Raw genomic sequence first — 15,286 nt, 5'->3', positions numbered from 1 at the left:
ACATCCTTTGTTCTATCTCGTCTTTTCGCTGCCTGTGAAGTATAAATTGTGTTCCTCCAGCTCTGCACCTTGTTATCTCAGCTGTCTTTTAAAGTTGCCTTTAAATATTATTGTGCATTTAGGTGAAATTAAAAGTTGGTTCTTGATTTATACTTCACAGGCAGCGAAAAGACGAGTTAGAACAAAGGATGTCATCATTGCAGGAAAACCGCCGAGAATTAATGGTTCAACTAGAAGGCCTGATGAAATTACTGAAAGTAAGGCTATTCAATGGGTAAATTAAAAGCCTGATCACAACAGGTCAATGACATGACTGCGGTTATTATTTCCACATGAATTTCTTTTTGTTTTTTACAGTTAAAATATAACAGCAAAACAGCACAATGTAAAAAGATAGGCATTCACAAATGTAATCAACATATACAGGATGATGACTTTCTTCTCTATAACTTTTAGCCCTGACTACATTGGGACTGAGAAGATGTGGGCTGGGAAGTTCCTGGAAATTGCCCACTCTCTTCACCAATAACTTAGATTTTTTGCATGACTCTGAGGGAATTCATCCAAAAGCAATTTTTAAATTTCTCTTTGTATTTATAGCTGTTATCAACGTAAATTGTTGGAACTTTAATTTTGTAAACAATAATTTCTAAAAAGATATATTTGTATCTGTTTGCTTGGAAATGACTGTTTAAAATAAAAATCTGTAGATTGTTTAAAAAGTTACATGAAGTACATTAACTAAGTAATACTTGATTTTTAAACTTTCAAATAGGAAGAAGAAATGAGGCAGGAAGTAAGTTTCCTGATTCATCTTTGAACAATCATTGCATCTTTATTTTTTATCTTACTCTGGCGTTCATGTTTTGTTTAGCTTTTTGCCTGTGTTGTGTGTAAATAAAAATACTTAGTTTACTACAACCAGCCAGTTTTACTGTGGCAATTGATACTAACATTATGTGAAATTATAAAGCTTGGTTATGGATTGGTATACTTACTGATTTCTAATTAGACACTTTTTTACTTATGAAAGCATGAGAAAATCATTGAAATGTGTTTTTTACTATTCTTTGATAATGTTTTGACTCCCATTGAGTCACAGATCATTGAAATAGAAGTAGGAGCAGGCCATATGGCCTTGCGTCTGCGTTGTCATTTACTAAAATTAAGTTGAGGAGAAATTACTTTCTTTCATCATTCAGTGGATATGGGTATCACTAGCTAGATCACAATTTATTGACTATCCCTTCAAAAGATAATGAAGAGCTGCCTTCTTGAACTGCTACAATCCCTTAGAGGTGCTGTTAGGGAAGGAGTTTCAGGATTTTGACCCAGCAACAGTGAAGGAAATGCAATATAATTCCAAAACAAAAGACCCAAGGGTGGGCGAGGGGGGATTCATTCCCATCTCCTCCTGCCAACCCTCATGCTTCAATTGCCCTTGTAAATGTTCACAGATATTGGAGTGGCGAAGGTAAACAGCCAGAAGGCCATGTACTGAGTTTCTCCACCTTTAAACTCACCAGTGCTGTAAAATCCAGTCTTTACTGTCTCTTTTCCATCCTTTAATGAATTCTCTCTTGATGTTGGTATATTACTACTGAACCTCATGAGGCCTTATCCAGTGCAACAACCCTTTTTTGTGGCACCTGAACAAATACGTTCTGAAAATCCAAATAAAGTGTATCCATTGTATCCCCTTTATCTACTCTGTAAAGAGTGTAATCAAGAAAAATTTATTGTTTTATGAAACAAATTTCCATTTCATAACACTGTTAATTCTGCCTTATCATTTTATGATTTTTCCAAGTGCCCTCTTTATAAACAGAGGAAATGTTGGAGGTACACTGCCGGTCTGACATCATCAGTGGAGGGTGAAACTCAGTTGATATTTCAGTTGTTATGTTTCATCAGAACATGATGTCATGACCTGAAACTTTAACTCTATTTCTCTGTTTCATTTATTGTCTGTCCCTAATAGCCCTGGAGAAGGTCTTAAATGTAAATGAATGCTTAATAAGACATCTCAGAAGGCAGTGAACAGTCGGTCCCTTTTCTGTTGTCTATTGTCATATGTCGATTAGACCTGGGAATGGTGGCAGATTTGCTTTTCTAAAGCACTTTAGTCAACTAGATGGCTAGTTTTGTTTCTTCCTGGCCACCCTTACTAATACTTGCTATTTATTCAGATTTATTTGATTTGAAATCAAAATTTCCAGTTTCCATAATGATGTAATCTGTCTCCCCAGAGCAATAGCTTATATCTCTGTTGCTGGTCCAGTGACATGATCACTACATCATTATCTCCATTGGCTAAGTCTTGGGAATTGCAATTAGATTGCTCCAGGTATCCTGATCTCACTCTACCAGATTCCACTGGTACGATGCTCTGAATAAGAACATCAGAGGCTTAGTACAGTTGTGGTATTAAGCAGGCTGACTTCAGGTGTAGCCATTTCACTCAGCTGTCTTTTTGTTAGTCAATATCTATAGAACTGTGAAAGATTCTGAACTGCTGTCTGCTATAAAGTAAGCAAGCATTGTAAAATGTAATTTGAAAGGAGTTGAAGATGATGAAAATTGGGCAAGATGAAATGGTTGCATTTTGTTTTGGTGAGCTGATCCTCCTGCTCCTCTTTCACATCAGCATCAGTACATGCAGCCAGGTAACAAGAGAGGGAACCTTTTTTCTTCTCCTTGTTGATTTCTTCGTCCTTATCCTCAATTACTGTACCACAGATGCCACCCAGACCCAGTACACCATTACCCCCTTCCCAACGCGCACGCGCGCGCGCGCGCGCGCGCGCGCACACACACACACACACACACACACACACACACACACACACACACACACACACACACACACACACCCTATCTTCATACACCAACCTATACCATGGCTAAGCCATCTAACCTGCACATCCCTGGACACTACTGAGCAATCCAGCATGGGCAATCCACTCAACTCGAACATCTTCGTACTATGAGAGGAAACCTGAACACCTGGCAGAAACCCACGCAGACACAGGGAGAACGTACAAACTCCACACAGACACACTGTGCCACCCTACATTGGAAGTTTACAAAACAACTGCTGGGCACTCTTAATTAACAAGTTAGAAAAAGATAGACCTTTTTTGTTGACCATCCCTAATTGCCCTCTACCTGAGTGCCCTTTAACTATGTGCCATTTAAGAGGCATTTGAGTCAACCAAATTACTGTAGATCTGGAGATAGATAATGATAGCAGATTCCTTCCCTAAAAGCTAACAATGTACATCAACGTTAGTTTCAGAGCTTCCAATTTCAGATTTATTTAAATAGAACTTAAACTCAGCCAATGGCTGTGGTGGGATTTGAAGCCATGTCCTCAGAGCATTAAAATCTAGATTACTAATCTGGTTGGTTAACTCAGTTGGCTAGGCTTGTAATGCAGAATGTTGCCAACATACATGGGTTCAATTCACGCACTGGCTGTGGTTAACATTAAAGGACTTTCCTTCTCAACCTCTCCCCTCGCCTGAGGCATGCTGACCTTCAGTTTAAACCACCAGCTGTTGTCTCTGTCTAATAAGAGAGAAGCTGTATGGTCTGATAGGATTATGGCAACTTTTACCTTTACCTTTTATCATTCTGATGACATAGCCATTCCCTTGACTGAGTTTAAAATGCTACATTTATCTCAGCAGGGGTTTATGAGTTCACAATTTGACTGACATCTTAAAGAGGCTAATAAATGATAAAACATCGCCGAGGCCAGGCGCCAACTCTCCGACACCACCTCCTACCGCCCCCTTGATCATGACCCCACCCCCGACCACAAAACCATCATCTCCCAAACCATCCACAACCTCATCACCTCAGGTGACCTCCCACCCACAGCCTCCAACCTCATCGTTCCCCAACCCCGCACCGCCCGCTACTTTCTCCTTCCCAAAATCCACAAACCTGACTGCCCAGGTCGACCCATTGTCTCCGCCTGCTCCTGCCCCACCGAACTTATCTCCACCTATCTCGACTCCATTTTCTCCCCCTTGGTCCAGGAACTCCCTACCTACATCCGTGAAACCACCCATGCCCTCCACCTCCTCCAAAACTTCCGATTCCCCGGTCCCCAACACCTCATCTTTACCGTGGACATCCAGTCCCTATACACCTGCATTCCCCATACAGATGGCCTAAAGGCCCGCAGCTTCTTCCGTTCCCGCAGGCCCGACCAGTCCCCCTCCACTGACACTCTCATCCGCTTAGCCGAACTCGTCCTCAACCTCAACAACTTCTCTTTCAATTCCTCCCACTTCCTACAGACAAAGGGGGTGGCCATGGGTACCTGCATGGGCCCAAGCTATGCCTGCCTCTTTGTAGGTTACATGGAACAATCCCTCTTCCATAGCTACACTGGCCCTAAACCCCACCCTTTCCTCCATTACATTGATGACTGTATCGGCGCCGCCTCGTGCTCCCACGAGGAGCTCGAACAGTTCATCCACTTCACCAACACCTTCCACCCCAACCTTAAGTTCACCTGGACCATCTCTGATACCTCTTTCTCCTTCCTGGACCTCTCTGTTTCCATCTCTGGCAACCACCTAGAAACCGATATCCATTTCAAATCCACCGAATCCACAGCTACCTAGAATACACCTCCCACCTACCTTCCTGCAAAAACGCCATCCCCTATTGCCAATTCCTTCGCCTCCGCCGCATCTGCTCCCAGGATGAGGCATTCCACTCCCGTACATCTCAGATGTCCTCGTTTTTCAAGGACCGCAACTTCCCCCCCGTCAGTGGTTGAGAACGCCCTCAACCGTGTCTCCCGCATTTCCTGCAAATCATCCCTCACACCCCCTCCCCACAATAACAACCAAAACAGAATTCCCCTCGTCCTCACGTACCACCCCATCAACCTCCGGATCCAACGCATCATCCTCCAACACTTCCGCCATCTGCAATCCGACCCCACCACCAAAGACATTTTCCCTCCCCACCCTTATCTGCTTTCCGGAGGGACCACTCTCTCCGTGACTCCCTTGTCCGCTCCACACTCCCCTCCAGCCCCACCACACCTGGCATGTTTCCCTGCAACCGCAGGAAGTGCTACACCTGCCCCAACACCTCCCCCCTCACCCCCAGGCCCCAGGAAGACTTTCCACATCAAGCAGATGTTCACCTGCACATCTGCTAATGTGGTATACTGCATCAGCTGTTCCCGTTGTGGCCTCCTCTACATCGGGGAAACCAAGCGGATACTTGGGGACCGCTTTGCAGAACACCTATGCTTGGTTCGCACTAAACAACTGCACCTCCCAGTCGCGAACCATTTCAACTCCCCCTCCCATTCCTCAGACGACATGTCCATCCTGGGCCTCCTGCAGTGCCACAGCGATGCCACCTGAAGGTTGCAGGAACAGCACCTCATATTCCGCTTGGGAACCCTGCAGCCCAATGGTATCAATGTGGACTTCACAAGCTTCAAAATCTACCCTCCCCCTACTGCACCCCAAAACCAGCCCAGCTCGTCCCCGCCTCCCTAACCTGTCCTTCCTCCCACCTATTCCCTCCTCCCACCTCAAGCCCCACCCCCATCTCCTACCTACCAACCTCATCCCGCCCCCTTGACCTGTCCGTCCTCCCTGGACTGACCTATCTCCTCCCTAACTCCCCACCTACACTCCCCTTTACTGGCTCCACCCCTGCCTCTTTGACCTGTCTGTCTCCTCTCCACCTATCTTCTCCTCTATCCATCTTCTATCCACCTCCCCCTCTCTCCCTATTTATTTCAGAACCCCCTTCCCCTCCCCCATTTCTGAAGAAGGGTCTAGGCCCGAAACGTCAGCCTTCCTGCTCCTCTGATGCTGCTTGGCCTGCTGTGTTCATCCAGCTCTACACCTTGTTATCTCAGATTTTCCAGCATCTGCAGTTCCTACTATCTCTAATAAATGATTAACTGTCTTTGTGGGGTTCATATTGGACTTTCTTTGTTTCTATAAAAAGTAACCACGTGAGATTTAAAAGCTTTGAATGGGTTTCACAAATGAGAGTCTTATTCATTGCCAGCTGAGTGACAACTACATTAGAATGTTAGAACTTTATTCTTTGTACATCTCCACGTGCCTCCTACAGTGTGCCCATGATGGATCCTGGGTGAGCAGCTATGAATTTGGCAAGGGTGTATGAGGAGGCACTCAGAATATGTAGGGCATGGATTGGCATTGAATGATCATGGGGCTTGCATTGGGGCTTCGAGGGAAAGTGACTTGTCATCCCCAGTATACACAAAGTATCCTACTTGTGTGGGGAAAGCTAGTTGGGCAAGAAGATCATTTCCTGTCCATCATTGTTTGCACAACTCCTCGCCTTGTGCAGAGAATTGCAGACAACTTTGTTATTTCTGTATCAATACCCATTGAGAGTTGGTAGCATAATGGTATTGTCATTGGACTAAAACCAAGATTGATTTCCCTAGAGTATGAGTTCAAATCCCACTAATTAATACAAAATCTGGCTTGAAAGCTGATCTTGGTAATGGTGACCATGTTGACATCCAGATGCCTTTTAAATGTTGAAATTGTGCCAGCCTTCACCACTTCTTCTGGCAGCTCATTCTTTACACGCACCATCCTCTGTGTGAAAACATTGCTCCTTAGGTCCCTTTCATATCTTTTCCCTCTCACCTTAAATCTGTGGCATCTAATTTTGGACTCCCCTATCCCGGGAAAAAGACCTTGTCTATCCATGTCCCTCATGATTTTATAAACCTCTATAAAGGTCACCCCTTCGCCTCCAATGCTCCAGAGAAAATAACCCCAGCCTATTCAGCCTCTTCCAATTGACCAAACCCTCCAACCCCAGCAACATTCTTGTAAGTCCTTTCTGCACGCTTTCAAGTTTAATAACATCTTTCTTATAGTAGGGAGATCAGAATTGAATGCAGTATTCTAAAAGTGGCCTAACCAATGTCCTGTACAGCAGCAATATGACCTCCCAAATCCAATACTCAATGACTAATGTACCAAGTATACCAAATGCTTTCTTCACTACCTTGTCTACCTGTGACTCCACTTTCAAGGAACTATGAACCTGCACCCCAAGCTCTCTTTGTTCAGTAATATTCCACAGGACCCTACCATTAAGTGTAAAAGTCTTGCCCTAATTTGCCTTACCAAAATCTAACACCACACATTTATCTAAATTAAATTCCATCTGCCACTCCTCAGCCCATTTGCCCATCTAATCAAGGTATTCTGAGATCACTGTCCACTACACCACCAATTTTGGTGTCAGACTATAGAGATGTATAGCGTGGAAACAGACCCTTCGGTCCAACTCATCCACCTGCAACCTCGCTAATCATTCCTCCTATATTCGCATCCAAATTATTTATATAAATGACAAAAAGCAGTGGACCTGGCTCCGATCCTTGCAGTACACCACTGGTCACAGGCCTCCACTCCAAAAGACAACCCTCCATCACCCTCTGACTCCTTCAAGCCCATTTTGTATACAAATAGCTAGTTCTCCCTGGATTCCATGTGATCTAACCTTGCTAACCAGTCTACCATGTAGAACCTTGTCAAACGCCTTGCTGAAGACCATACAATCAAAGTCCACCACCCTGCCTTCATTAATCTTCTTTGTCACTTCTTCAAAAAACTAAGTTAGTGAGACATTATTTCCCATGCATAAAGTGACGTTGACTATCCCTAATCAGTCCTTGCCTTTCCAAATACATGTAGATCTTGTCCCTTGGAATTCCCTCCAACAACTTGCCCACCAGCAGTGGAGCCAGGTCCACTGCTTTTTGTCATTTATGTAAATAATTTGGATGCGAATATAGGAGGAATGATTAGCGAGGTTGCAGGTGGATGAGTTGGACCGAAGGGTCTGTTTCCACGCTATACATCTCTATAGTCTGACACCAAAATTGGTGGTGTAGTGGACAGTGATCTCAGAATACCTTGATGAGGCTCACTAGTCTGTATTTCACTGGCTTTTCCTTACCACTTTCTGAAATAATGGCACCACATTAGCCAACCTCCAGTCTTCTGGCTCCTCACCCATGGCTATTGATGATACAAATAGCTCAACAAGGGCCCTGTAGTCACTTCCCTAGCTTCCCACAAAGTTCTGGGATACATCTGATCAGATCCTGGAGATTTATCCACTTTTATGTGTTTTAACATGTCCAGCATCTTGTCCTCTGTAATATGGGCACTTTTCAAGATATCGCTGTTTGTTTCTCCAAGTTCACTAGCCTCCATAGCCTTCTCCACAGTAAATACTGATGCAAAATACTTGTTTAGTATCTTACCCATCTCCTGCGGTTCCACACATAGATGGCCTTGTTGATCTTTGAGAGGCCCTGTTCTCTCCCCAGTTACTTTTTTGCCCTTAACATATTTGTAGAATCTCTTTGGATTCTCCTTAGCCCTATTTGCCAAAGCTATTTCATGTTCCATTTTTGCCCTCCTGATTTCCGTCTTGAGTATCCTCATGCTGCCCTAATATTCCTCGAGGGATTCACTTGATCCCAGCTGTCTATACATGACGTATGCTTCCTTTTTTTTTTCTTAACCAGAGCCTCATTTTCTCTAGTCATCCAGCATTCCCTACATCTATCAGCTTTGCCCTTCACCCTAATAAGAACATAATACCTCTGGACTCTCATTATCTCATTTTTGAAGACCTCCCACTTTCCAACTGCCCCTTTACCTGCGAATAGCCTCTCCCAATCAACTTGTATAACTTCTTGTGTAATACTATCACAATTGGCCTTATTCCAATTTAGAACTTTAACTTTTAGGTCTGGTCTATCCTTTTACATAAATATTTCGAAACTAATAGAATTATGATCACCGACCTGAATAGCAGTCTCCACTGACACCTTAGCCACTGCCCTGCTTTATTTCCCAAGAGAAGGTTAAGTTTTGCTTGTTCTCTAGTAGGTTCATCCATATGTTGAATAAGAAAATTTTCGTTTGCACACTTAACAAACTCCTCTCCATCCAAGCCATTAACACAATGGCAGTTCCAGTCTATTTTTGGAAAGTGAAAATCTCCTACCATTACAACCCTATCATTCTTACCGATGTCTGAGATCTTACAGATTGGCTTCTCAATTTCCCAGTAACTTTTGGGGGTCCTACATTGTAATCCCAGTAAGATAATAATCCCTTTCTTGTTTCTCAGTTGCACCCAAATAATTTCATTAGACATACTTCCAGGAGTATCCTCCCTAAACACAGCCGTAATGTTATCCCTAACCAAAAACACCTCTACCCCTGCTCTTGACCCTCTTCCTGTCATTCCTATAGCATCTATACCCTGGAACATTTAAGTTGCCAGTTGTCTGCCTTGCTCTTGTCTGCCTTGACTATTTGACTTGCTCCTCTTCTCAACTGTACCAGCCTCAGACTTATCTCTTTTCTCACTATCTCTTTGCATCCCACCTGAACCTCCACCCGCTAGTTTAAAGCCTCCTGAGCCGTCCTTTTTATACAGGTCACTTCTACCCCAAAAGATATTCCAATGATCCAAAAATGTGAATCCCTGCCCCTTGCATTCTCAGCCATGCATTAATCTGCTCTGTCCTCCTATTCCTACTCTCAGTAGCATGTGGCACTGGGAGTAATCCAGAAATTACTACCCTTGAGGACCTACTTTTTAATCTCCGGCCTAACTTCCTATTTCTCTCTTTAGAACCTTGTCCCTTTCTCTTCAAATATCATTGGTACCAATGTGTGGAACGATCTCCTGCTCGTCACCCTCCCCTTTTGACAATATTCTACGCCCTGGCATCAGGGAGGCATTCTGATGTCTGTTTGTGCGTCTGACTAGAGAGTCCCCTTTCATAATCGATCGCTTGGAACTTGACATATCCCTCATTACTCGAGCCAGTCTCGGTACCATAAACCTGGCTGTCACTGCTGCATTCCCCTGAGAGTCCATCACCCCTACATTTTCCAAATGACCATACTTGTTTGAGATAGGATAGCCACAGAAGACTCCTGCACTACCTGCCTCCCTTTCCTACCTTTCCAAGAGGTAACCCATGGACCTGACTGTATCTGTGGTTTTTCTACCTTCCTGAAACTGAATCCATCATACACCCTCATGCCTGTAAATTCCTCATTGTCTTTTACTGCCACTCCAACTGATCTATGCGATCCGACAGGATTCGCAATCAAAAACACTTCCTGCAGACACAATCAACAGGAACATTGAAATTCTCCCTGGTCTCCCAGATCAACAGGAAAAGCACATCATTCTACTAAAGGCCATCTCTGCACTTTATTTATACAGATCCAGAAAATAGAACAGTCTTACTGCTCTAAAAATACTGGTCTAGGATTATACTTAAGTTTTATAATTAAAAAAAAATGATTAAGAGACAGGTCTCTGTAAAGCTTTAAAACACTCATCCAACTCACATTTATATATTTACAAAAAAAATCAAGATTTATACGTTTTGTAAGTCTTAAAAACAAACGCTTAGCTGATTAATGAAATGCTGACACTCCAGCTGTGAGTACTTCTGATAATGGGTCTCTCCAAGGTCAGCTGTGAAATTTCACTGTTTGTTTTTCTTGGACTGAACTCTGATTTCTAGAGATTCTTGTACTTTCACAGTCAGTCAGCTGTAAAAGTCCAATGCTAGGTTTTTTTGATGAACTCTAGAGCTGTTCGCAGACCTCTATCTCAACATATTACAAGGGACTGAGCGATTAGACCCTTAACTAGTGTGAATTATGAAAGGGTACTTGTGCAAATGTTACTTTAAGGATGCAGTATTGATATCGAAGGTGACCAAGGATACAAAGCTGAAAATGCCATTGTTCTACCTTACCTGTATTGGTTTGAATTTTGAACTTTTTGTAGCAGTGTCTGCAATGCCAAAGTGAAACTTGGTACAAATCCTCAAGTGGCAAATTGGTATTTCATAGGGGCACACAATGTGCTACCATTGTCAAATTCCCCTATCATTACCTTGAGGGTAGTATGGCGGTCACCATTAACCAGATTTTATCAACACCAGCCATATCAAAATGTTCATTATAAACAGAGTACAAAAGCAACAATTCTGCAGCAATTATTTGACCTTCTGATCCCTCAAATCCTCCCAAATATCTGCATGACTTAAATCAGGACTGTGATAGAATACTTACCACTAACTGTATGCACCTGCAACAACAGTAATAGCAGATGGTGGCTCAGTGGTTAGCAGTGCTGCCTCACAGCACCAGAGTTCGATTCCAACCTTGGCCAACTGTCTGTGTGGAGTTTGCACCTTCTCCCTGTGTAGGTTTCCTATGGGTGCTCCAGTTTCCTCCCACAGTCCAAAGATGTACAGGTTAGGTGGATTGGCCATGCTAAATTGCCCATAGTGTCTGGTGTGGGAAATGCAGGGATAGGGTAGCGGGTGTATGTGTGGGATGCTGTTCAGAGGGTCAGTGTGGACTCGATGGACTGAATGGCCTGCTTCCACACTGTAGGGATTCTATGATTCTATAACACTCAGAAACTGAATACTATCTGTGACAAAATAGGTGACTTGATTGGCACCCACTTTGATTTAATGGCCATCCTATCTGGCAATATGTGACAGATTGCACTGCCTGGTTTACTCAATATGCACATCCTATACCATCATAATCTCTTCCACTTTGACGAATAACAGCAGCCGTCCTGGGAATAACATCACCTCCATATCATGTATTACCCTGCCATCAGCATGCATCATTGTTCGTCTATTAATATTGGATCAAAATCCTGGAATTTCCTATCTAATGCTATTGTCGATACATGATCAGCAGGAAGACTGTTTTCAAAACAGAAAGAGCAGTTTGAAGAGGTACCTTTGTATTTTAAGGTTGAAAATACAAACTGTGCATTGTGAAATTTTTTATTACACTGGCTTCTGCTCCCTGACTGGACTGGACTGCTGATCTAATCACTGCGTAAACTATATACATTGTTCTCTTTCTCCAGTTTTAAAGTAGATCAATTTGAAAAAAATGTAGTAAGGTCAACTTATACTGTATGTTCATGGCGAAGGGATGTTCCTGCTTCTTGTGAAACTGATTCAAAAAGTAGTTTTGCAATGTTACCCAAAAGATGGCTTCTGTAAAATAGATATATGTGTGGTAACAATTTTTTTTATTGTTTTCAGACTCAGGGGGCAGGATCCCCTCGCTCTTCACCAAGTCACACAATTAGCCGGTCTGTTCCTATACCAATGCCTATCAGATCAACCTCTGCCTGTTCAACTCCAACCCATACACCTCAGGATTCACTGACAGGGGTTGGAGGAGATGTACAGGAAGCATTTGCACAAAGTGAGTTATTCTCAGAATATTGGAAAAAGTAGAGATTAGAGAGAAATTGGTTCTTTTGCATCTGTTCTGGAGGGTACAATGCATGGAGTGATGAATTTCCTGTTTCACTTTTCTGCACCTCAATACAATTCCTTCTTTCCCAGATCAGAAGTGCACCAAGTACCAAATTAACACCTAACAATTTCCAAGTGGCTCCAGAGCTAGCCTGAAACAAATGTTAGATGCCCTCAGTATGCTAGCTGGAGATCTAAAGCCTGCTCAGAATTTTGCGAAATCCCACAAAAACTCTTCTTCCTGATCAATAGCAACAAGACCAGTTGTTCTTATAGGGACCAAAGAAGGTTATAGAGAAGGAGTAAGTTTTTTTTTTAATAGCCTGCCTTAATGTGGAGCCAGGAGGAGTTTCTCTTAGCTTTAGAGCTACTCAACTCAAGAGCGGCTCTAAAAACACTCCAGAAGTACAATGCCAACCATTATTTTAAATATTCACTCCCTCCAATACTGGTGCACAATAGCTGCAATTTTTATTCCATCTACAAACACTCTGCAGTAATTCACCAAGGCGCCTTCAGTAGCACATTCCAAAGCTGTGTTCCCTACTAACTAGAAGAAAACCTGTGGAAACACAACCACATGTATGTTCCCATCCAAGCTAAGCGGTATCCTGCCAGCTACATTGTCATTCCTTCATTGTTGCTGAGTTAAAGTCCTGGAAAACCTTCCCTGACAGCATTGTGGGTGTACCAACACCAAATGGACTGCAGCTGTCAAAAAGGTTGCTACCCTTTACCTTGAGGACAATTAGGCGTAGGCCACAAATTCTGGACTTGCCAGTGATACTCACTTCTCATCAACAAACTTTTTAATAATGGTGCCTCCAATACCACCAGCCCCACTTTGTCCAAGGACATTGGTGTTCCACTGGTTCAGCCACATTCTAAAGAAGCAGCATGGTTGAGGGCAAGCAACCAAAGCTAGATAACTGAACGTTGAAATAAGGCAGGAAAACGTTTTTGACAATTGTAAGGTTAATAATACAGTCGAGTACCAAGCCAAATATATAAAGTTCAGAATAGATGTCATAAGAGGAAAAAAAAGGGGCAAAGACAGAATGTGAGAATGGATTTTAACTGATATTTTGAAAAAAATTCAAGGTATTTTATAAAATATTAGTTAAGGAAAAAAGAGAGTCAAAGGAATTGTTGAGCCAATCAGTCGTCTAGAAGGGTATCTCCTGCAGAGGCAGAAGAGATGGCTGAGATACTAAGTGAGTACTCAATCTACCTCAGTAGAGAAAAGGATCCTGCTAATGCCATAATAAAAGATGAGGCAGTAGTGATATTGAATAGGATAAAAATAGATAGAGAGGAAGGACAGAGAAGGTCGGCAATCCTCAATCTAAAAATGTCTCTTGGTCAGGATGGGAAACATCGTATGTTACTAAAGAAAACAAAAGGTGGAAATTGCCAAGGCCCCAGTCATATCTTTCAATTTTGCCACGATAATGGGATTGGTGCAAGAGGATTGGAGGATTACAATTTTTACAGCTGTGTTTTAAAAAGCCTGGGGGAGAAATCTCTGAATTATAATTCAGTCAACCTAATGTAAATGGAAGGGAACTTCTCGGACACAGCAGTTAAAAAGTTAGTTGACACTTGAAAATCAGCTCAGATATGTTCAAGAAACTTGTTTTTGTTTGACTTGAATAGGTTCTTTGATAGTAACCGAGAGGGTTGAAGAGGGTGATGTAATTAGAGTTGTGCAAATAGACTTTGAATAGATATCAGTTTAAAAAGTCAGGTAAATAGTTCTGTTAGAAAAAATTAAGTCTATAGGATTGAATGAACAATGGCAACTTAGGATACAGATTTGGTAAGGAACAGAAAATAGAGTGTAGTGATGAGCAGTCATTTCTCCAACTTGAGGGATGTATACAGAGATGTTCTACAGGGATTAATATTAGGACCACTGTTCTTTTCAATACATACTGATACACATTGGCATGGTGGCTCAGTAGTTAGCACTGCTGCCTTGCAGTGCCAGGGACCCAGGTTTGATTTCAGCCTTGGCTGACTATCTGTGTGGAGTTTACATGTTCTCTGTGTGTCTACGTGGGTTTCCTCCAGGTACTTTGGTTTCCTCCCACAGTCCAAAGATTAGGTTAGGTGCAGATTAGGTGGATTGGCCATGTTAAATTAACCATAGTGTCCAAGGATGTGCATGCCAAGCAGATAAGCCATGGTAAATGTGGGGTTATGGGGATATAGTAGAGGGCTGGGTGTGGGTGGGATGCTCTTTGGAAGGTCAATGCAGACTCAATAGGCCGAATGGCCTGGTTCAGCATTGTCAAGATTTTATGATTTAAGTTTCTCATCTGTGATTTCTGCAGCAGACCCTGTCCTCTGGTGAGCAAGCAAATGCACTATCCTTTCACCCTACCCTGACTGCAGTCAACTCATGCCTCGTGTCCCAACATGCAAAGATGCTGCCTTTCAATGTATGTGCAGTGTTGGTATCGATACTAGTGGCTGTGAAAGAAAGACTTGCAGTTATATAGTGCGTTTTATGACGTCAATATTCAAAAGTGCTTCACAAGCAATGAAATACTTTTGAACTATAGTCACTGTTATGCACATAGTATGCTCCCACAAACAACAATGTGGTCATGAGAAGATAATTTATTTTTGCAATGTTGTTTAAGGTCTAAATAGTGTCCATAATTTCAGAGATGTTATAATAATGTCATGGAATCTTTTATAGGCATTTGATAGGACAGATGGTGTTTCAGTTTTGTTGGTATATTCTTCCTCTGTCACTTCTTCCTTCTGCATCACCGGCTATGAAGCTGTCATCATCACATTTCAGTCACAGCCATTCCAATGATAGCAAGCACCATCTGCTCCATGGAGTTCAGAACATGTATCCTTGCCTGTCCATGCCAGTTAGGA

General features: G+C 42.6%; 1 protein-coding gene across 1 annotated transcript in view; it reads left to right on the top strand.

The window, feature by feature from the left end:
• LOC125481008 (dystrobrevin alpha-like) overlaps positions 1–15,286 on the top strand; it is a 60,999-nt gene that overhangs the window by 28,981 nt on the left and 16,732 nt on the right. Inside the window, exons 5-6 of the mRNA XM_048596127.1 lie at positions 156–257; positions 12,173–12,338. Of these exons, the coding sequence (XP_048452084.1) occupies positions 156–257; positions 12,173–12,338 (268 nt within the window). The remainder of the gene's footprint in view (positions 1–155; positions 258–12,172; positions 12,339–15,286) is intronic.

This window comes from Rhincodon typus, chromosome 4, assembly GCF_021869965.1.
Source record: "Rhincodon typus isolate 14 chromosome 4, sRhiTyp1.1, whole genome shotgun sequence".
Taxonomy (NCBI): domain Eukaryota; kingdom Metazoa; phylum Chordata; class Chondrichthyes; order Orectolobiformes; family Rhincodontidae; genus Rhincodon; species Rhincodon typus.
Note: the sequence above shows the minus strand (reverse complement) of the source record. Positions and strands in the feature narration are given on the sequence as shown.